This window comes from Perognathus longimembris, chromosome 3 (genome assembly GCF_023159225.1).
Source record: "Perognathus longimembris pacificus isolate PPM17 chromosome 3, ASM2315922v1, whole genome shotgun sequence".
Taxonomy (NCBI): Eukaryota; Metazoa; Chordata; class Mammalia; order Rodentia; family Heteromyidae; genus Perognathus; species Perognathus longimembris.
The window spans coordinates 7,265,657-7,289,291 of record NC_063163.1 but is presented as its reverse complement, the minus strand read 5'-3'; the positions used below and the strand labels follow the sequence as shown (position 1 = coordinate 7,289,291).

Here is a 23,635-nt window from a genome sequence, read left to right as displayed (position 1 = left end):
CTGAGATGAGGGCCCCCGGGGAGAGGTTCCCTGAGCAGCTGCTCCCTGGCAGCACGTCCTCAGCACGGACTTCAGAAGCCCAGGGCTCACGTCTATCCCGTCTATCCCACGACCACCCATGGTGGACTCTAAATCAGTCCTGTACGTAGCCCGGGGCCACTGCCTCACTGTAAAGCAGGGCTTGTTCTAGATGGGACATCATGCTGTTTTGATGGCAATCGTATCAAGGAAGTATTTCGTAAATCATAAAGCTGTCAGCTACCACAAGAAAGCTGCCTCGGACCCTTTGCTAAAGAAGGGTTCTCTGTTACTGGCCTTTCGACCACCAAGCCAGGCAAATTAACCATCACCCTTTTAGAGATGGGGTCATGACACAAACTGCACAGACACGGTGCATGAAGTCAGCATGAAGTCTCCCCAGGGTGGCGGAGAGAAACGTGGCTGACCTAGAAACAACGGACTCAACTGTAAGCAGAGGGCGCGGACTATGTCTAGAGCACACCGGGGTGTTTACCGTGGAACTCGGGAACCAACCAAAGTGCAGGAAGGAAGTTTGTCTTAGTGACCAAGACGGCTCAAAGACACCTTCGGATTTCTTCCACACTTGCAGATGTCACACGCAGGCGTGGTACTTACACACTCGGTGTGCACCGGATGGACAGCAAACAGCAGGGCTGCCAGCAGGGATGCCCTGGGGGCCAGGTGCACCCTCCGGCCTTTACTGGTGTACTGCAGACCACCAAACAGCACCGAGAAGACGTCCACCAGGAGGACAGAGATGCCGGCATGCAGGAGGATGTTGACCACGTGAAAACCCACCGGGTAGAAGCCGCCCGACAGGTAGTAGTTGATCCTACAGCGGACACAGGATGGTCACACTGGATGCATGGACAGCGTTCAATGGAACAGCAACAACAGCCCGAAGACTTGGTGCCTCCGTGGTGAAAACAGCCCCAAGGTAATAATGCCTGTCTAGCTAAACAGCCTGAAATGTTGTGAGCACGACTGACCACAGAAGGGAGAGTGGAAGAAATGGCTATGTCTCAGGAAAAGGAACACTGAAAGAAAAGCTAGATGTGTGTGTGCCGTGTGTGTGTGTGTGTGTGTGTGTGTGCGCCGGTCCTGGGGCTTGAACTCAGGGCCTAGGCACTGTGTCTGGGCTTCTGTGCTCAAGGCTCGCACTTTACCATTTGAGCCACAGCTCCATTTCTGACTTTTTGCTGGTTAATTGGAGATAAGCCTCAGACTTTCCTGCTTGGAATCGTGTCCTCAGATCTCAGTCTCCCGAGAAGCTGGACTTCTAGGCATGGAGCCACTGGTGCCCAGCAAGATCATTTTTAAAGTGCAAAAAAAAAGGAAGCACTTAGGACTGGGTATGATGACACATGCCTGTAATCTCAGGAGGCAGAGACTGGAGGGATCCACAGTTCCAAGGTAGCTCCAGCAAAAAGCCAGCAAGACTCACTTCAACAAACAAGCCTAGCATGGAAGTGGACCTGTCGTTCCTGTTATGTAGGAAGCTGTAAGGAGGAGGGTTGAGCTCTGAGATTGGCCCAGCACATGTGTGGGATTGTATCTGAAAAATAACTAAAGCAAAAGAGGGCTGGTGATTAGTTCAAGTGGTAGAGCACTAGCCTACCAAATGTAAGGCCTTGAGTTCAAACCCCAAGTACCACACAAAAAAAGGAAGGACTGCATTCCTAATATGACATGATAGACTGTCTGGAGCTACCACTCAGGACCTGGATTTAAGGGTCGTGCACCTTAACCATGAAGCAGTGCTCCTAACATCAAGCTAGCCAGCCTTTCTCAACTAACATCCTGCCCTCCTCCTCTCTGATTGTGAGTCCTAGTTTTGACTGCTTCTCAGAGGCTGGTAGTTCTAATCCACTGTTTTGTGCTTCTCTGAGTGATCTACGCACAAGTATTTAAATGAACCCAACCAATAGGTATGGATGAGAATGTTTGTACAGTAATGAGACTTGTGTGATGCAATTGTTCCCTGATTCATAGGGGCAGAAGGTAGTTTTTAATTTCATTGTCATCTGTTCACTGTGACTTCGACCTTACTTTTGTTATGGAAGGGCCCCCTCCCCGCAATTTCATCAGAAGCCTCCTGTTGCTTTGATACATAGCCCCTGTTCCCTGGGTGCTAGCCAGGCAGTAAAGGGTGCATCTAAGGGAACAAAGTGTGGAGCCCTCACTAATTTGAGCATCCTCCTCACCCAGGGCTGTGTTAACGTTTTCTGCAGCTTCCCGGTCTTTGTGCGTGCTGCAGGAGCGAGCACTTGGAAATGACATTTCCTCAGGCTCTTCCTCTGAGTCTCCCTGGGCTCACCTTCTGAGGCTTGAAACGAGTATGGCATGCTTAGAATACAGGCGTGTCTCTGCCTACCTAGGAATCACTGACTGGCCCCACCGGGGCTTTTGGTGACACGGTCATGCAATGTTGCACAGAAGCCTCGGACAGCCCCGAGCTGTCACCTCACCTGAAAGTCAGGACGGTAAGAGGCCGGTAGGACTTGTGGCTGGTGTTGCTGCTCAGTCTGCTGCCCCAGAAGTCATGACGCCACAGGTCCCCCAGAGGCGTGTCGGCCCGGAGATCCTGCAGGACACATCAGGGACATCAGGATAAGAGAGATACGATTCTTCCCCAGCCCTCACCAAGCTGACCCATGAAAGTTCCTGTGTATCCTCAATGCAGCGGGTCCTGTGCCAACCAACGCCACCTCCCTTTGCCTAGCATGGAGCAGGCCTCTGAGCAGCGGGCGCTCCTGCAGATATGGTCTATACGATAAGAGTCTTGGGTGGCTGCTCCACCCCAGGCAGCCTGACAGCCGCCAATGGCTTCCCACAGCCTGGAACAAAGCTGAGGTCCTTACGGAGCTGCTCTACAGCCCCCACTGGCGCACGCCGCTGCCTCGGCACGCCTGCCCCACCCCAGTGAGCTCACCACAGAGGCTTTTCACCCAGAGGCCTCTGGGGACAACTCAGTCACCCTTAACTCCCCACGGCTTCACTCCACCGACTACGGCTGGGCTGTGGAACTGGCTGGCTCCTGAGTGGATCCTGACCCCCGTGCGTGGATCCCGGACTTCTCCCACCTGTCACTCTGGTCCCATTTCCTGTAACTGTGGGCACACTGGTAGCTTATAATCACCACCGTGTCTGTACCATGAGGCTGAGGATCAGCAAGGCCTGGATCATAGGCCTGGTGTACCAGAAGTATACAACAACAAGAAAAGGTGTTTAATATATATGCTGAATGAGTGGACAAGTCAGCTAAATAGGATCAAGATCATCTTTCACACAGTAAGACTAGTTACAAAAACAACCCCAAGATTAAAAGTGTGGTTAGTTACTTTTTTAAGTTTTCATTTTGACGAGTGAAGTACAATTAGGAGATTGGGAGATTGGGGCGGGGAGGGGGGGAAGGGACATCTTCCATAAGTGCTTTAAAGATAAAATTCTGTAAACAGTAACAAAAATCTTGCTGCTGAGGTAATACTAATGAAGCTTAAAAAAAAAGTGTCTTTTTTTTCATTTGGTCGTGGGGGTGTGTGCCTGAAACCCTAGCACTTGGGAGACAGACAGGGGACCATTGTGATTTAGAAAGGCATCGTCGACAAGGAGGGAAAAAGTAACGAACGTGACTATTAATTTTCTCCTTAAAGCGGAAGACTAGGGTATGCAATGCACTACCCAGTCCATCGGGGGGGAGCCCTCTTTCCAGAAACCAAACTCGCTGTGCTTCCCTGAACAGAGGGAGCCCCGGCAGGGGAGTGGGAGACTCATAGACCTGCCAGGGTGCTGGAAAACCGGAAGGCACGAGGCAGCCAGGGAGTGTGACCAGGTCACGCCACTGGACACCTGCTCAAGACGGCCCTCATCTCTTCACCTCCCCTTGGGCTCAGCAGGTGAGTACCTGATAGGAGGGCCTGGGCAGGTGCCAGCTGCCTAACAGCGCAGTCTTTAACATACACCAGAATGCCCCACACAACAGGTGTCAAATACCAGGTGGGCTCAAGGAGCAGCAAAGGTCTATACTGTATAGCTCAAAGCCTTATACTTAAGGTACTTAATGCTCCAAAGAAAAAGTCTTGAGAAGGGGCTGGGAATATGGCCTAGTGGTAAGAGTGCTTGCCTCGTATACATGAGGCCCTGGGTTTGATTCCTCAGCACCACATATACAGAAAATGGCCAGAAGTGGCGCTGTGGCTCAAGTGGCGGAGTGCTAACCTTGAGCAAAAAAAAAAAAAGCCAGGGACAGTGCTCAGGCCCTGAGTTCACGGCCCAGGACTGGCCAAAAAAAAAAAAGAAAAAAGAAAAAGTCTTGAGAAGAGGGGACAGACACAAAGTGGGTTGCTTGGCACCCACTGCCTTTTACTGGGGATCTGAATCAGAGGCCTTAGGCAATTGGCCAATCCCCACCCCAGCAGCTGGTTCAGTGTTTGGTGATGGTCATGGAATCCATCAACTAACTTAGCAGGTTCAGTGACAGAAGCGGGAACCTACCTAACTTCTGACTCATGGCCGAAGGGCTGGTGCAGTGGTGAAGGGTGAGGCCCAGCAATCCACTCTCCCTCGCAACAGGAAACAAGCACCGGGGAGGCTCTAAATATTTGATACGGCGCAGCCTACATACCGCAGGGCGCACGAGAGAAAGGCGGGTCAATTTTTCTGCATGATTGATGGCAACAACCAATTGGGTCTGAAATGTCTCCTATCCCACCGTTTCAAAGAAGATCATCATCTCATGGAACAAAAAAAGGCGACTCGGCACAGCCAGAAAAAGGCATCTGGAAGACAGTCTTCCACTCCACCAGCAGCCTGCTCACCCCGCGACAGGCCGGGTGCCAGGGAGGCAGACATGACTTCCATTAAGCAGGGGAGGACAAAGCAAGCCTGGCAAGTCAGCACAAGGGAGCACAGAGAGGCATGCCAGGAGACACTCAAGAGCCACGAGAGGCTGCGCTCGCCTCCCCTCACACAGGAGCGAGGCCCAGGGACCCCCTCCACCCCCTGCCGTCCCCACACTTCTGTCCTGCCCACTGTCTGGAACTTCCCAATTCACAGTTCATAGATCCACTCTCACAAAATGAAGTACTGATGAAGCTTGGTTAGAAAAGTAAGTCTGTGACTGGGGAGCCTAGGATCTAGTTGCTTAGAGCTACTGAGTCACTCCCAGTCACCTATGGTAACTGATGGGTGAACTTGAAGGAAAGAACAAGTGAAGCACGTAAAAGTGTACATGAACTTGGGAGGCAGAGGTCAAGAGGATTCTAGTTTAGAGCTAGCCTGGGCAAAAAAGTGCTGTAACTACTTGAGCCATAGCCCCCACTCCCCCAGGAAAAAGGGTTGGGAGGTATGGCTCAAGGATGGAGTGCCTGCCTAGAAAGCTCAAGGCCCTGCGTTCAAACCCCACCCCCACCCCCAATAGCAAGCCAGCAATCAATCAATCAATCAAACAAAAAATGTAAACATCAACTAGTAATGGTGGTAACATGCCCTGACACTGGAAGGCTGGGGCAGGAGGCTCACTAGTTCAAGGTCAACAGGGGATACACGATAAATAAGTCCCAGGCCAGCCTGGGACTTTGAAACAACACTGTTTCAAAGAAAACAAAAAAGAAGAAAAAAAAAAGGTAAGACTTATCAATAATGCTGTTTGTGCCATCAAAATGGCACAAATAAAACATCTGCGCTCATCTCCCAAGATGCCTTATAGCAGATATGCATGTCACATAGTTTTCCATGACACCAGTAAATAGGAAAATGACTTCTTCATGTGGTAAAACCCAAAGCTTGAAGTTTTTACAAGCATTCAACTATAAAGAGTTCCCATGATTACATGCCCTCTGGAGAGACAGGTGATTCCTTCCTGTCCCATCCACTGGCTAAGCAGCATATATAAACTGCTGGCTAACCGACACACAGGCGACAGGTCACAAAACCATCACGCGTCCAAGCTCCTTCTCCTCTGGGCTTTCCACTGTCTGCCCCTACATTTCTCATTCTCTTTTTTAGCACATTTGAATAGTTCCCTTTCTTTCGCACGAAGTCCTTTTTCTTTCCTAACTCTGGTCATCATGTGAAAGAGAATTCTGCCTTTCCCTGGACTGACACAGCTGCAACTGGTGACCAGCACTGTGCTGGATTCTCCAAGTTCAGCAAGAGGCAGTCTCTAAAAAGGATGTGAGCTGCAGGGTGTATGCCCGGGAGCAGGCTGCCCACCCCAGCAGATGTGGTTGAGAACACGCCTTACCTCAGTGGCGGCTCACCCCCACCTGTCATGGCAGCAAATACAAGATATTCTTTCCTTCTTCCTCCTTTGAGGGGGTGGGGTGGGGTGGAGGGTGACAACTGCTTTGGTATTTTTCGTAAAACCCCAAATATTCAACCAGAATACCTGACATACGCCTGTCTTGGAATCTTTCTGTAACAAGTATGGATTGGACCTCATGAGTTAGGCAAGGGGAGGCAGACCACAGACTCTGAATTATGGCGATAATACAAAAAAAAAAGAGACAGAGCTAGAGTCAGAAAGGAAATGCATAGCACAACTGGGGCCCAAAGAAATGCTTAACCCAAATCTAATCAAGAATCCTACGCTAAACCGGGTGTTAGTGGCTCACAATTGTAAACCTAGCTACCCAGGGGGTGGAGATCTGAAAATCGTGGTTAGAAGTCAAACCTGGACAGACAAATCTGAGGCTCTTATCGCTAATTAACCAACAAAAAGCCAGAAGTGGAGGTATGGCTCAAGTGGTAGCGTGAGCCTTGAGCAAAAAAGCTAAGTGAGAGAGTGAGGCTCTGAGTTTTAGCCCTAGTACCGGCACAAAAATAAATAAGTAAAACTCAGACTACTACATTAACTTAAAAGATATTTGAGACTCAGGCAGGTAGGGACAGTAGGTTTCCCAGAAAAGTGTTAAGATACAAACCTTATTGTTAACAATAGCTTCAGAGTCATCAAAGACAAAATCTCCATCATAGCTCCGTGCAAAACACAAGAGGGAAACTAATCCCACTACTAACTTGGCCCAGAAAGGGGCAAGGACAGAGGATGGGATGATGTGATCCAAATCAGCGTCCAGCTCGGCCATTTTGAAAACTGTGGGCTGTCAGCCTCTGGCTCCAGCATTATGCTGGTTAGAAATCTGCAAGAAAAATAACACTGCATAAATATTTATTAACGCATTGTTAGGAATGCTTCCGCAGTAGCCATCCTTACTTTAAGCAAATAAGAGCTAGATAGTAATGTATGTTGAGGTTTCATAGGATGTCACCATTAAAAATGTTAAGTTGTGGCTCTTAAAGACTTTAGTGGGCAGAAAAGTCACCCAGGACACAGATAGATTCCTAGGCCCCATTACAACTATAGAATTAGACATTCATCCAGGTGTCTGTGGTTCACACTTAAAATCCTAGCTACTCAGGAAGCTGGATGAATGAGGTCTGAGGATCATGAATCGATGTCAGTCGGGGCAGTAAAGTACATGAGACTCTTTTCTCCAATTAATGAAGTGGAGCTTTGGCTCAAGTGGTAGAGTATTAGCCTTGAATGACAGTGAAGAACAGTGCCCAGGTCCTGAGTTCAAGGCCCAATACTGGCAAGCAAACACACACACAGAATTAGATGTCATTGGGTTAATGGGCTCTATTTTAGAAACAATGATTTCATGGAATGCTGTATTTGTCAACACCATAATCCAGATTACAAAGCTTTAGAAAAGTTAGTGTCAACTTGGTCCAGTCAAGAAAAATCAGTAACTGTTCGGCATGGGTAGACTGGGCATCAGGGGAGGGTACAGTATGTAAATCACTGCCCTGACTCTGACATAGCTAATATTCTGCAGGCTCACCTGCAGTCGGAGGGAAATCCGAGAGGGAAATCCTGAGGCAAGGACACATGCCTGTGATTGGGTGCTGGGCTAGTGGCGCACACACACACAGAACTGATGACTTTGGGATAAATATTTTGTCCCAGAAAAAGCTAATTAATCTGTGTCCCAGAGCAGAAGAGGTGAAGCGATTCTATATGAAGACATAAACTTCAAGTGAAAATCAAGATTAAAATGTATACCTTGTATTTTGGTTCTGGGGCTTGAACTCTGGGCATGGGTAGTGTCTCTGAGCTTTTTTGCTCAAGGCTAGCACTCTACCAGTTAAGCCGCAGCTCCATTTCTGGCTTTTTGTGGAATTGGAGATAAGGCTCTCTTGGACTCTTTGGCCTGGGCTGGCTTTGAACCTTGACCATCAGACCTCAATCTCCTGAGTAGCTAGGATTATAGGCGTGAGCCACTGGCACTTGGCTCAAGCAAAATATTTTGTTCCAGTCTGGCTAGTAGTTGTATGGACTTGTGCATGACTCTAATCCTAACTTCCAGAACTTTCTAAGCAGTGAGAACTGTCTGTCTTAACAGCTTCCTGACCTGTGATTCAGTCAAACAAATTTGCAACTAGGCAAATCAGGTTTATCTGTCTCTATGTCTCTGCCACACCTTGACAGCTGTTTTCTGTAGATTTGCCAGGACCATAGCTGGGTCAAACTGCTCGATTCCCATCTTGTTTAAGTGTGTATGCTCTCTGGATGCCTCTCATTTCCAAAGCAAGGAGGAGAGTATCTATGCTTACACAGATGTCATGAGGACAGTAATGGATGCTCAGGGAGACTGGTAATTCTAACTATACTTTCTTCCACGAGAGTGAACAATTTTTTTCTTTTTTTTGGAAAAAAAACCTCCTTTGCTATTGGCTTACAGGTGTCAGGGCTCTTGTCTACCCTACTAAGGGAGTAGAAGGGAACCCCCGGCCTGGGAGGCAGTTTAGCTCCAGTTAGTTCCAAATTTTCAAGTGGATATCGGATATGATGCAAATCGGCTTGAAGTTAGCCAGTAAGAACCCGAGGCTCACAGGCATCTTTTCGACAGCCTTCAGTCTCAGTAAAGGTGGAGACAGATCAATAGCCAGCAGGGTATGCCATTCTGTGACCATACTGATCCTTTCCAGAGGCAGAAAGTCCAAGTTTACAATCCAGAGACAAAATACTGCAATTCTCCACTGCAAATCACCTGAGGTAAACCATGCTGGGAGAACCATCCACTTACTTCTGCAGCCTTTTTTTTTTCCTAAATCCAGATTACAGTTACAAACACAATTCAGGTCACCATGAAGACCCTAATTACTGTGTTTACGTTTCAGCTAAAGAAACTGCTCCTGCTGCTTTAAAAAAAAAAAAAAAAAAAAAAAAGAACGCTAGGAAGACACAGTGCTTTTACACAGAAGGAATAAAGGTGTTCTTTGATTTGGGAAAACCTGCATAGGGGAAAACAAATAGTTTATACCAATTTTAAGAGTGTAAGACAGCAGCTGGGAGCTCCAAAAGCTTGTGTGACTATAGGGCACTGGTGGTTCACACCTATACTCCAAGCTACTCAGAAAACTAAGATCTGAGGATTACGGTTTGAAGCCAGCATAGGGAGACTGGTCCAGTAGAAGCTTATCTCCAATTAATCATAAAAAGAAATGGGAAGTGGAGGTCTGGCTCAAATGGCAGAAGACCAGCTTGATGAAAAGCTAAGGGGCAGTGCTCAGGCTCTTAGTTCAAGGGCTAGTACCAATATTTGAATACTCCATAAAAGTGTGCTATGAAGTTCAAATAGCTGTTAAGGAAGACTACTGATTCAGAGACTACTGTGCTCCTATGTTAATGACTGTGTCTCTTCATCTTAGACTCGACATGGTCACACCACAGACTCATTTTTGCTACTGAAGCAACAACCAGTGCAGATGTAACATCGACTTCCTTCTCTGGAGTGCCCCAGTAGCTCAGGCCTCCACCCCTGTAAAGTCAACAGATGCCTGAGTCAATCTCAGAATGATTCTCTTCTCTTCTGCAGGGATGGAGTGGAACACGGAGTTTGTGTAGTTCTGCCCTCCAGGCCCTTGGCACCATTTCTCAGTCTGGCAGGCTCTCTCCTCTTCCCATCTACATCCACATCCTGTATTTCCTTCTCAGGAGACTCCTACATCTCGAAGGCTCCTACTTCTTTGCTGTCACTGAAAATACTCACGAATGCCCTTTTCATTTACTGTTCACATGTTTGCAAGAATAGTTCAGAAAATGTCTTGCAATAGCAAATGCCACATACACACCAAAAAAATCTATAATGTTGCCAGTGGTGTTTCACACCTGTAATCCTAGCTAATTGGGGAGCTAAAGTTGGGATCATTTTGGTTCCTGGGACCCTAGCCAGGCAGGGTAAAAGGTTTGAGAGACCCCATCTGAACCAAGAGCTGGGCATGACAGTATTCTCCTGTCTTCCTTATGCTCCTATCTTCCTAGCTATGAGAGAGGCTAAGACTAAGAGGCCTGCAGTTGCAGGCCATCCCAGACAAAAAGTTCACAAGACTCCACTGCAACAGGAAAAGTTGGGTGTAGGCTGTTATCTCAGCTATGGTGGTCATAAAGCATAAATAGGAAGATCAAGGTCCGGGTTGGCTCTGGGGAAAAAGTGAGACCGTATCCCCAAAATAACCAAAGTAAAAAGTACCTGAGACTTGTCTCAAGTGGCAGAATGCTGGCTTAGCAAGTTGGGAGCAAAGTCTCTGGAGATAGACACAAATAGACTTGGTGGCTGCATGACCTTGAGCTTTCTCGGTGTGCCTAAGCATCAGTAACTTGAGTACTACTGCTCTCTTCAGAAAGGTAAGGTAAGGCTAGTGATGTCCATGTAAGCAGTTGGTTCCTGTTCTTGCTATGATTCTGGAGAAATTAGTTCCTGGTGCCTAGTCCCTGACCTTGTCTTGGGAATACCCATGTCATGTTTACTCCTGGGGACAGCCATTGGCCCACCAATGGCCAACAACAGCCCATCAGATGATCGGATAATCTACCACGCTTGCCATCCTTGGTGAGGCATGTTTGTATCCTGTACCACCACAGTGATCCCGGTCTCGGCTCCTCTTCCTCCAACAAGAAAAGACCTTTGATCCACAATGAGATTTGACACTGGGGAAAGAAGCATGTCAAGAAACCAGAAGGGACACTTCCATGTTTTGCTTAGACCCTAAGTTTCGTGTCACCGCTCTTCTCCAGGTGCCATCCGGCCGGGAAGCTATGTCTTCCCTGAGAGCCCAGTTCCTTGGCCACAGGTTCCCCTGTGGAGGGGACTGGGCAGGACCTTGCCTCGGTTCTGGCAGGGTTCCATTCCTCAGAATTCTAATATGAAACCTCTGTTTTTAGGGGCTAAAATTAATTAATCAACCATGACTAAAAAGGTCAAAAAGGGCTCAAATAAGCTCCAAAAGCCAAATGGCACTAAAATGTGAACACAGAGATAGTGGACACAAAAGCCTGGACTGCAGTACACAGAAGCGTGAGACCCAATCTAAGTAATTCATTGCGGCCACCTATTGTAGAAGCTTCTTCCACGTGCAAGGGAGGGCAGCTGGCCTCGGTCTGGCCTTTCTATCTCATCAGGAACAATCCATCCACACAGCCAGCTGCCCTTCTCTCTGTAAGGCTAGGACAGACGTGACAGTGCCTCTGAAAGTCTGATTCAAGACCAGGTTGGTTTCAACCCAGCCTCTGTGGCGTGGTAGCACCATGGAGACCGGTAACTGCGGTTCCTACCTCAAGTGTCTGTAGCCAAGGGAGCCAGCCATCCCCACCACCCTCCTCCAAGCCACGCTGAACACAATGATGCCAACCGTGTCGTGTGGTGACTGACTTCCTCTTTCCTAGTTCAGTGGTGCGCTAGGGTCAGGGCTGCCCATATATATATAGCAAGGATGTCTGTGTGCGGCTCCACATTTAATTCCTGTCCCACAAAGTTTGCAGCTTGCTATCTTGTAGCCATATCCCCACGCAGCCCGCCAGCATCACTCGATCCCACCTCCACCGGGTGCAAGCCGGCCGGCTGGGTCACGAAGGCAGAGGGAAGGGGCCAGGAGGGGATCCAGTCACTCCTTACTAACTCTAGCCACTCCTAGCATCATCCATCTGCTCTGGGGAAGAGCAAAGTGTGGATGGATGACTCAGTGGCTCTGCTCGTCCCTTCTCCCTTCTTTTGTGTGTGGTTAAAATAAGAACACACACACACAGACACGCGCGCGCGCGCACATGCACACACACAGCCCACAGTCACAACATCCAGACCCGACGCGGGGGTCGGGGTGGGGGGGGGGGTGGGGAGTTGGCAGGAGGTGGGGCCGAAGCTGCACCACCCGCCCGGCTTGCCCAACTCCCGGCCCGCAGCGGGAGGGGGCAGAGTAGCGCCGCGCGCCCGCCCCGAGCGCCCGAGGAGCCGCCCGGTGACCCGGGCAGGCGGCCAGCCTGGTGCCGGCGCCCACACCTCGGCCAGCGGGCGGCCCGGCGCGGGGACCCCGAGGCCCAGTGGCCGCTCCAGGCGGGGAGTGTGCCCGCGGGGCCGGCGGGGTGACCTGGGCCCCGCAGGGGGACGGCCCGAGCCGGAGTCCGGGGCGCGGCTCCGGGGCGCGCGCGCCCCACTCCGCCCCTTTGTCCCAGGTGCTAGCCCCGGTGCGCGCAACGCCCGGGCCCCTCCGCGTCCCTGAGCGGGCTCCCCCCACCCCCCAGCCCGGGTCCCAGACCCAACTCCTCCGGCGGCACGGCCGGCCTCAGGACTGGACGCCGCCCCCCCCCGGACCCTCGCACGCAGCGGGGGGGGGGGGGCCCGCGCGCACTCCGCGCCCAACTCCGCACACCCCACGACGCGCTCGGCCCTGCCGGGGCCGCCCCGCGCGTTACCTGCAAGGAGCCCCAGCCGCGGCCGCATCTCCCTCCCGCGCGCGTAAACTCCGGCGGCTCCCGGGGCCCGCCCGCAGCCGGCAGGGGAGGGGCCTCCCGCGCGCCGCCTCACCCCCGCCGCGCCCCCCCCCCCGCACCCCGCCGCCCGCGGCTCCCCACGCGCGGGCGCTCCCCCTCACACACCCACTCCCACCCGCCCTCTCCGCCTTCCCATTGGCGGCTCCTCCTGTCACTTACATCACAGCCCCCTTCCTCTTCCATCATTGGTGGATGGGCGGGTGACGTCAGACCCCGGGGCGCTAGTAGGAGGCCAAAGAGGCGCTGGGGGCGGGACGGACTCCGGCGGGGAGGAGGAAGCGAGCTGAGGGGCGCGCCGTGCGGGCGGGCGGGCGCGGGGCCGGGCGTGGCCCTAGGGGAAGGGGCGGCCCTGGCGGAGGCGGGCTGCGGCGGGGACCCGGCGGCGGGCCTCGTGGAGCCTCTCCGGGGCCTGTCCAGCGCGCTGCCCTCGGCGGCGGGACTGCAGTGTCCCTGCGGAACTCCCCCCAACTCCAGACTTCCCCACGCGGGAGGAGCCGCGCGTCCCCACGCTCGGCCCCGCAGAGGGGGGGGGGGGGGACGCGGGAAGTGCGTGCTCTCCCCCACTCCCCCCTCCACCCCCGGGACCCTGCAGCCCGGCAGAGGCTCCGCACCCTGCCCAGGGCCACGTTGCCATCCACGCACCCCCCCCCCCCCAGCCCCTGCCCACGCGGGGCCGCCCCGCTCCGAGCCCGACTTGCCCGCCCGGAGACGCCGTGGCTGCCGGCTTGCAGAAACCCAGCAACTTCCCGCCTTCCCGTCCCGCGAGCCGCCGGGGTGGGGGCGCCCGCCCTCCGCAGCCTCCACCGGTGCAGACTCTTCCTTCCGACGGAAATCTGTGCACCCTCAGCGCCTCATCGTTTCCAAGTTCATCCCCTCCACGTGCTCGCCCGGATGCCGCCGCCTCCTCCCCCCGGGCTGGCTGGACCAAGTCGCGGGGAAACCCCTGCACTTTCCTGTCTCCAGCCCCACTCGTTTCTTGATTTCCACTCTGGGCTTGTGCTACGCCTTGCTTTCCCGTGTTACCTCATCTCCCCCTCCAAGTCCTTCTGCATCTTCAGGGCCTGTGTCCTTGCTGTGCCCAAACGTGTCCCAGACTGGCTGTCCGTCCACCGCTGTGTGCCCCATCGCCTTGGCCTAGGCTGGGTGACCTCTAAGTTGTAAAGGGCATCATCAGTCTTTACCTCTGACTTCAGCATTTCTCCTTCCATGATGGAATATGCTGCCAGCATTTCAATCAATACATCTCAAATTTGCAGCTCTGGGCCGTTTGTCTAGTTTTCTCCTTGTGTCTCAAGCGCTTCAAATGGAACACATCCAAAGTTCACCCCATTTTTTCCTCCTCTTTCCTCCTGCTGCCCTGTGATATCCGGAGCCCCAGATGTTTTCCAAACGCTTCCTTCACGCGGTATCTAACAAATCCCCAGGATTCTTCCTTCCTAACATCTCTTAAGTGTGTCCACTGTTTAAGTTTCCACTCTTTACCCATAGGCTGAGCATCCCTAATCTGGAAATCTATAATTCAAACTTTTTTTTAAAAAATCACTTGAGTAATAATCGATCTTAGTTTTTGGCGCATTTCAAATGTCAGATTTTTCACATTGGAAATGGTCATTTAGTATTCAGTATTCTATGGAACAGTCCCAATTTAAAAATCTTTGAAATCTGAAACACTTCCAGTCCTGAGCTTTTTTTGACTAAGGAATACCCAACCACAATGGTATTCAGCAGTGCCTGGGCTTCGGAACACACCCTATGATGCCACATTGGAAGATAGCTCTGGCCATAGGGGAATGATTACTCCAGGGACATGAACAAACATTACAAATCAGGCTGGATTTGTTCCGTTGATTATCTCTAGACTTAAGAAAGTGATGAGAAAACCTAAAATAGGGCTGTGCTTATCACTGAAGCTCAGAGAAATTCTGTTGAGTTTAACACATGCAAAGGTGCGAAACATTCTAACAGGTCGCATAGACCCGATTTAAGGGCTATACATTTATTGGAAGAAAGTGGGTTAAGATGCAGTCCCATTTGTTAAATCACAGTTGAGTTGTAGTCATTGGTTGGATGCAGGTAGAAGTCTGGGAAAAACCAACAAGAGTACTTTATGACAATGGTATGAAATTTAAGGTGAAGCATTTTATTATTATTATTTGTAAATTGTGAGCTACACATTCATGTCAATAACATTTATAATTCATATATGGACATATATATATGTCTACATCTTTACCCAGGGAGCCAGTTGTTAATTTTTTTTTTTTTTTTAACCAGGACAACTGTGACTGACATAGAATCACCGGCACCATGGTGGAAAAAAAAGGCAGGCAAAAACGTTAGTTCATTTTATTATTGTCTTTCAGTTGTCTCCACACAATGCACCCCTTATTCCCTACCCATAATAAGGTGGTTATGCCTCCCATTATGGCTCCTCCAGGCAGGTCATGGCTTATCCTTGCTTTTGGCTCAGTCTGGTAAGGACAGGAGAAGCAGAACTGCTGTAATTAGAACTGATCATACAATCCACATTCTCATCTCTAGGAAGCTGATGTTAGAAGGGTTGTGATTCACGGCTAATGGGGGTGCGGAGGTAGTGAGATGAAGTTTGAGAGATCTGATCTCAACCAATAAAGTGCTGACATGGTGATACGTATCTTTTCGCCCCAGCTATGCAGGAAAAGCTACTAGAAGGATGCAGGTTCAGACTTGCACAAGCAAATAGACAAGCTACTTAAAAAATTACATGAAAAAAGTTGGAGGCGTGGTTCAAGTGATGAGAGTTTGCCTTGTAAGAACAAGGCCCTGAATACAAAACCCAGTACTATGATCACACCTCACTAAAAGTCTTGTTAATATGCAATGAAATTCACTTAACAGTGGGCTAATTCTTTCCTTTTTTAGTCTTGTTTTTCAACAACACACAGCGTGCCAGTTGTCTGTGAGCTGCTCTGCTGAAGGCTGAGGTTTCCGAGCAGAACCGTTCATATGCCCTCCGGGAAGAAACAGATGTCTAACAATTGAAGGGTAGAAGACAGGGAATACAGGAGACAGGCTGAGAACCTTGTGAGACATCAAGGAGACATCAGGAGAGAAGTCTAGGCTGCTGCTAGGCTGAGCACACAGACAATGAACGCTGTAACTTTGTGTGAGCTTAACGGAGGGAAAGGCCTTATCCAGAACCCCAGGGGAGGAGCACTCCTTTGGTGGTGGGGTGTGGGGAGCACTTCATTTCAGGACCTAAAGATCTGCAAGGACATCTCAGAAGTGAGCGGAGCTGCCATTCTCACAGTGAGATTATGCAGCATCCGAGGCTGCAGACAAGAATCAGCAAGGAACACACTATGTAAAGAAGAAGCCAGGAGACACCAAGCACAGACTTCCCGTGGTCCCCTCCTTGTGGAGCTGGGTAGGCAGCTCTAGGATCTCCCATCAGCACTTTGTGACAACCCCTGTGAAGGGTTGCCAACCAGGAAATTTCCACAAGCCCTGCGGGTCAAGGATGGTAATAAGGCGTTAGTCACATAGACAAGACCAGTAGCTCACATTACTGACCTGAGTTTCCGGTCTCTCCAGAGGTGAAGTTGAGGGAGCCTGAGGCCCCGACCATAAAGTACATTATTAGTGTAATCCAGCATGACTCAACATCCCATGAAAGAAAACTGAATTATCAAATGGAATATTCCAGAGGCCTGGCGCTGACCTCCCAGGAACGAATTAAACTTTTTTTTACTTGCACAGAGGTCAGCATCTCAGAGGCAGCTGAGAGAAGATTCCACAACAGAGAGTGAAATTTGTTGGCCCAAACTAAGGTAACACAGGACCATGGAACCCAAGAGCAGGCAATTTCCAGAAGGAGGGGCAGAAGTGGGAAATTGATCCAATAAGATGGATGTTAAGGAATGTCCTTCAAATTTGGCTATTACCAGGTTATTTCTGAGCTTGCACATGGTAATATGACCTTTAGGAAATTGCGTGCATTGAGGAAGAAAGATCATAGAGTGCTCTAGTCTATGTGGGCTATAGCAAAATGCCAAAAATTGGCCCCTTTATAAGCAACAGAAATTTCTTTCTCTCAGTTCTGGAGGTCGATAAGGCCAAGTTCAAGACACTCGCAGATCTGGTGTCTGGTAAGGATCTATTTTCTAATTCACAGCACCACGTCTGGCTTTTTCTATATATATGTGGTGCTGGGGAATCGAACCCAGGGCTTCATGCATGCTAGGCAGGCACTCTACCACTAGGCCACATTACAAGCCCCCAAACAGATTTTTTAAATGACAAGTGTTTGCTGAGATGTAAGAGTCAGAAGAAAGAGAAGTGAAAGGGAAACAGATAAAAAATAAGTTACATATATTGTCTTTGACGAACCTAAAAGAAAATTTAATCCCTAGTACAGATTGGGATATATATTTTATTCCTTGAGTTGAAGAATATTTAAGTATTTAATATTTAATAATATCACATTATAAACCTCTCATGGTGTGTTGTCATATTTCTGAAGTTTCTTATGCTTTCCATCTATAGTTTAATAAACTTGCTATTTATTCTCACACTAGCTACCTATTTTTTCCATTTCTCCTAAAGTTTCTTTTTCTCCAGAGTACCATGATCATCTCTATTTATAGAATCCCCAAATTGCACAAGAGTTGGTGAGAACATTTGTAGGTCAATCAATATTTCCCAAGTTAAGGATTTTTTTGTTATAAATATTAAAAATGCCTTGTAGAAGATGGCTAAGTGATCTTTTTATTTGCTTAATCTTAAAACATCACATTTTGCATAGTATTTCCATAAATTTTCATGTTGATTGTATGTTTTCTACACTAGATGTATAATAATAAATTAAGCAAACAAGCTGGGTAGTCTACATAGTTAGATTTGCATCTAAACTTTGATACCTGAAGGAACTGTAGAAGACAACGTGATCTCCCAAAAGGTCACACTACATTCTCATTGTACTATAGTTCACAATACATTGCAAACTAATATATTATCTTGTGTCAATATATAAAAGCCTCAGTAAGTCTGTTTCATATACTTAGTCATTTGGCCCTTGGTGGTGTCCCTTAGTTTTTTCCCCTCCACTTTCAGCTTTTTGGTGGTTAAGTGGAGATAAGCGTCTCACGGACTTTAGTGCCTGGTCTGGTTTTGAACCATGATTCTCAGATCTCAGCCTTCTGAATAGCTAGGATTACAGGGGTGAGCCACAGTGATCGCCATACCTTTTCCTATAGATGCGAATGCAGAGATACAGAGAGGTTAGAGAAGAGCTGGTATGTTGTAAAACTAGGGGTGAAGGCCAGACAACCTGGCTGGGGAAGGGGTGGTGGTCACATCTTTACCCAGTTCACTTCCTGTTCCCTACATGGCGTAGGGGTGTATATCAATCTATCATTATAAAAACGACTTCTCACACTCTGCCTCTTTATCTTCTCAGCCTTTTCTTCTTCTTTCTTAGTTCACGTCCACAAATTTTTGTTCTCTCTAACCTTAAATCTTTATTTGGAAGTTGTGTGAAAACCATATAATGGTAATGGATGATACCGATAGGAGTGAAATCTTCTCCAGTAGTGGCAACAGGCATAGACACAGGATACATGTTACAGGTATAGACACAGTATACATGTTACAGGCATAGACACAGGATACATGTTACAGGTATAGACACAGGATACATGTTACAGGCATAGACACAGGATACATGTTACAGGCATAGACACAGGATACATGTTTTCACGGATTATTTTGCCTAGGATATCCTTCATAGCTTTGGGGACTTGCCTCTTACCTTTGGAACCAGCGTGGTAGCACTTCTCCCTGCAAAGATTGACTCGTGCTTTCTCTTGGGTCCTCAGTGAGTTCTAAAATGGTGTTCAGTGGCTTCCCATCTACTCATGGTTCATGCAGAGATTTGTTTGGATGATGATTTGTACGGTATCTGATTCTCTTTCTATTTTCACAGCAGAAGCTCAGAAGAAAAGGGTTTGTTGGATTTAATTCAACTTCCATATTTAAAAGGACTATACAACATATGCAGAGTACGGTCCTCAGGACATTTAGTTAGTAGGGGATTTGATATTGAACATCTCAAGAGCTGTCAGTCAGATAATGTGCAACTCCCAAAAGCATAATTTTAATTACTGGGCAAGCGTTGGAAAGGGATTTTGAGTTAGTCAGAGAAAGAACTTTCTAATGATAAATATCTAACAACAGAACAGGTTAACTTAAAAAAATCCTCAGCTTCTCATTGGGCTCAGGCTGTTTAAGCCTATACCAAGTGAGGAAGAACATTTGAGCAAAGCACTTTTTTCAATTCAAATGGACAGTGACTTCCTCATAAGGATGTCCTGATTTTGAAGATCAATGTGCTGCTAAGGCATGATTTTCAAAAAGGCGAAAACCCTGGGGGCTGGGAATATGGCCTAGTGGCAAGAGTGCTTGCCTCCTACACATGAAGTTCGATTCCCCAGCACCACATATATGTAAAACGGCCAGAAGTGGCGCTGTGGCTCAAGTGGCAGAGTGCTAGCCTTGAGCGGGAAGAAGCCAGGGACAGTGCTCAGGCCCTGAGTCCAAGGCCCAGGACTGGCAAAAAAAAAAAAAAAAAAAAGGCGAAAACCCGATTCCCATACATGCATAGAATGAAGAAGGGTCAAACCATTTATTCACCTTTATAAAAAGGAAACAGGAAGATAGAAAGATGAAGTTGAATGAGAATAGGAGGAAAGGAATTATTTCCATCAGAAAAGACATTTTCATGTTGACTACTTTGGAATAAAACTGACTAATACTATAGCAACTTCTAGGCTTATCTGTTTACTAGTCAGAAGGAATTTGCATTGCTTTTGGACAAAGGTCTACAGCAGATGTGTAACACCACAGGGATGGAGATTTATCTAAAGCAGCAAGTAAACCACTCCCCCCCCCAAAAAAAAAACCCAAATGATAATCTTCTAAAATAACTTAATATTTGTGTAAGCCTGTTAAATACTGTCCTGATATATTAGTTTCCTATAGCTGCTATATCAGATGGCCACAGGTGGCTGATAATACCACTAATTTATTCTCACGGGAGGCTGGAAGTCCAAAACCAAGGTGTCGGCAGGGTTGAATCCCAGAGGCACTGAGGAGTTCTCTGCCTCTGTCTGTCTCTCTCTCTGCTCTGGTGTTTGCGAGCTCTCTGTAGTGGTCCTTGGCTTGTCCATCCATCCCTCTAAACTCTGAGTTACTCTTTCCTGTGCATCTGTTTCTATGTCTGTCCTATTCTTTGAAGATATCCGTTTGTTGGATTTAGGGGCCACTGTACTCCAAGGGCCACGTCTAATTACAAATACAAAGCCCCTACTTCCAAAGAAGGTCATATTAGAAGGTTCTGGGAAGAACATAATTTCTTTTGTGGGGAGGAAGGCACTATTCCCAGTGTTTTTTGAAAGTCATTGAATGTTATTTAGTCAGCTGGAGCTTGCTGCTTCCTGTATATTTAGTGTGATATATAAATATATTAGTATATATTCATATATAATATATATTCTATAACATATACTCTATATAAAATATATATTCACATACATATACATATGAAGGAAAGATACAAAATATGTTTCTAATGAAAATCTAAGGTATAGATCAAATAAGAATGCTGACCATAATGATGTCGAAGTCTAATAGACAGTGTAGGTGTCTAGTTAGTCTGTCTTTTGGAAGAAACCACTTTCATAAATCATGGCTAAGAAGTGAAGAGTGATCCTAGTTTCTTCCCCAATGAAGATGAAACTGGGGTCATCTTCAGAGGCACATCCCCAGTGACTGGATGGGCTCCGGTGAGGCCCTGCTTCTTAAAGCTTCTACCTCCCTCCATGGTGCTATATACTGGGGATGGCCTTTGGGAGACATTCTAGACTCAAAATATAGGAGGTTTATATTTTAAAATGTTACCTGTTTTTAAGACATTTAAATGATATAGAAAAATAAAGAGCGAAAGCAGTAGAAATCCTACATGTAAGCTGATGGTGCGTAGACACATTTGCACCCAACTTTGCGTTCAGTCTCATATGTATGCCCTGTAACCAACATCATTACTCAGGTTTCTGTCACAAACCTATATTCATTTTGGTAAATGTAGATCTAGAAATCACTTTGGATGGTCCAAGATGATCATATTGTGTAGATATACCATAATGCATCTCCTATCAAGAGTCCTTTAGGTTGCTCTGACTCCTCACCATTCTTTTTTTTTTTTTTTGGCCAGTCCTGGGCCTTGGACTCAGGGCCTGAGCACTGTCCCTGGCTTCTTCCCGCTCAAGGCTAGCACTCTGCCACTTGAGCCACAGCGCCGCTTCTGGCCGTTTTTCTGTATATGTGGTGCTGGGGAATCGAACCTAGGGCCTCGTGTATCCGAGGCAGGCACTCTTGCCACTAGGCTATATCCCCAGCCCCTGACTCCTCACCATTCTAAACCCTGCTGAATATCTTTGTTCAGTTTTTACATTTTTGCAATTATCACCCTTAGGTTATTCCTTGAAGTGGGATTTCTGAGTGGGAATGTGAAAACACTTGGCAAAGCATTTTGAGAAGGACTATATCCATTTGTATTTCTTTCAATGAGCCATAAAAGCCCATTTTCCAATACCATGCCCAAGTAGATTGTCATAATATTTAATCTTTGCCAGACTGATAGGCAAAATGATTTAATTTTGTTTTCAAAACTATTTCAATTTACATGTCTTCTCTAGTACCCTAGGATCTGTTCTTCATCCTATTTTATATATTTTGATTTTAAGTTATTTACAATGAAAACTTGTAATTTAAAATTACAATATTATATCTTTATTAGTGATAGAGAATGTATTGACTTCTGTCAAATTGTTGGGGACACACATTTGCGTGGTCCTCCCTTAATCTGTTTTTGTGTTTTCTCTTACTGTTTTATTCTGACAATAGCCAATTGGACAAAAACAAAACAAAACAAAACAACAACAACCTCCATCCACCCAGAACTTTGATAAGCAATGTATACTTTTGAACAAGAGTGGAGTTAAGTTCATATTGGAACAAAACAAACTATTCTAATAAGCATAGAGCACTTCCATTTTTTAAAAAAGCTCCATCAGCTTGCCTGTGGCCAATGAAAAATGGAAAAAAATGTTTCATTCTTCTTATTAGATGACTTATATCTGGGTAGCCAGGTGACCAGTCACTTACCTAATGGCCTACAGTGGAAATTAATCAACATCGGGTCCTCTGTGTTAGAATGTCTGCATTGCTTTCCTTTAGAAAGCAAAGTGTGTGGATGACACATCCACACGCATGCAAACTCCCAGCCCGCTGTCAGCCTCGCCATCTGCCCTGGGAGTTCACTACCTGGGATTTTCCAGATGAGGTAAGCTCCAGATGTGTGCAGCTTCTGCTGTCTGGGATAGTGTGGGAAATCAAAACTGCAACTCTATCATTAATAAAGAGACTTCAGTCGAACAGTTACATAGCTTCAGATTTAGTTCACATCACATGAGGCAAAGGAAACAAGCCAAGAACTGTGATGGAATTTAATAGAACAACACCTATACACCCAAGCTGTGGGTTTATACTGAGGTTGAGATGGGTTTATGTAAGTTATAAATATAAACCCATCTCAACTTTGTGTCAACCTTATAGATCCTTCTTTTGTTGGCTCCTCAGCCATTCTCTCCCCATCTCTTTCTTATCCTCTTCCCCATCACCAAGAGCCAAACTCTTGAGACTTTTGGAAGTGATTGTGCTGAATCTTGATTGTTGTTGTTAGAGGAATCTCTCTCTCTCTATATATATATCTATATCAGAATTATACACTTAAAATGGACAATTTTATATGTAAAGTATACATCAATAAAACTGATAACAACAATAACAAGATCCAAATAGCTAGGTTTCCTCTCTGACCTTTCCAAAGATATCCTTGAAAAATATCCTGTAAGCTTTGCCAGTTGACCCATACTGTCAGAAGCACAAACTTATTAAGATAGCCTTCCACACAAAATCCATTTCCTCTCTAAAGAGAATTGTGAGGAGTGAACTTTATCTATGAACACTGTGTGAACTATACTCACCAAGTTTAACATTAATAGCAAAAACCAACTTCTTCCCTGCCTCTCTTTTTCTATCCTCTCCTTTTCTCCCTCCCTGTCTTTTCATCTCCCTTATTTCCTTACCACAAAAGATAAAACTGTTCATGGTGATACCTCAGTACCATTTTCAGACCAATAGCCACTGCAATTCCCCAAACCAAATAACCTTATTGTAAAATTGTGCTCCTTGAGTCCATAATTATTAGGAAATGGATACTATGGAAATGGATCAATTAGTTCATTGACATACTAGTTAAGTATCCGGTTTCTCCAAGGCCTGAGTTAGCTAGAAAAAAAGATGTGTGAGGTTGGTCCACACTGTATTTCCTCTCCTGTCTTTGTCCTTAGTCACAGAGATGACAGTAACTGTTATCGTGTTGCAGATTTGAAGGCATTTCCTGGGTGTTTCCTGTGGGTGCAGGCAGCTCAGAAGCATCTTGCCAGTCAGATGCTTTCTTCTGTTCTTCATTTCTCTCCCTGGATTAGTTTGCTAGAGCTGCCATGACAAAGTATCACAACCTGAAAGTCTTCAAACAGTAACCTACTCTCTTTTGTTCCCAAAGGCCTGAAGTTGAAGTCAAGATATAGGTAAGGCCATTTACGTTCTGAAGCCTCTACAGGGACTCTTCCTCACTTCCTTATCCAGATGGCCCCTAGCATTCCTTGGTTTGTGGCAGCATCACTC

The 23,635-nt window shown here is 47.2% G+C and overlaps 1 protein-coding gene across 3 annotated transcripts in view; it reads right to left on the bottom strand.

Annotated features, from left to right (window-relative positions):
- Tmtc4 (transmembrane O-mannosyltransferase targeting cadherins 4) overlaps positions 1-12,836 on the bottom strand; it is a 50,400-nt gene extending 37,564 nt beyond the window's left edge. For 2 of the 3 annotated variants that reach the window (XM_048341129.1, XM_048341131.1), the window contains exons 1-4: positions 12,773-12,836; positions 6,945-7,160; positions 2,490-2,605; positions 637-853 (exon numbers count right to left, since the gene is read on the bottom strand). In XM_048341129.1, coding sequence (XP_048197086.1) covers positions 637-853; positions 2,490-2,605; positions 6,945-7,106 — 495 coding nt within the window. In that variant the 5' untranslated portion in view covers positions 7,107-7,160; positions 12,773-12,836. Of the gene's footprint in view, positions 1-636; positions 854-2,489; positions 2,606-6,944; positions 7,161-11,715; positions 11,736-12,772 lie in introns of those variants that run through there. The other variant, XM_048341130.1, reaches the window with a different exon arrangement.
- Between the last annotated feature and the right edge of the window lie 10,799 nt (positions 12,837-23,635).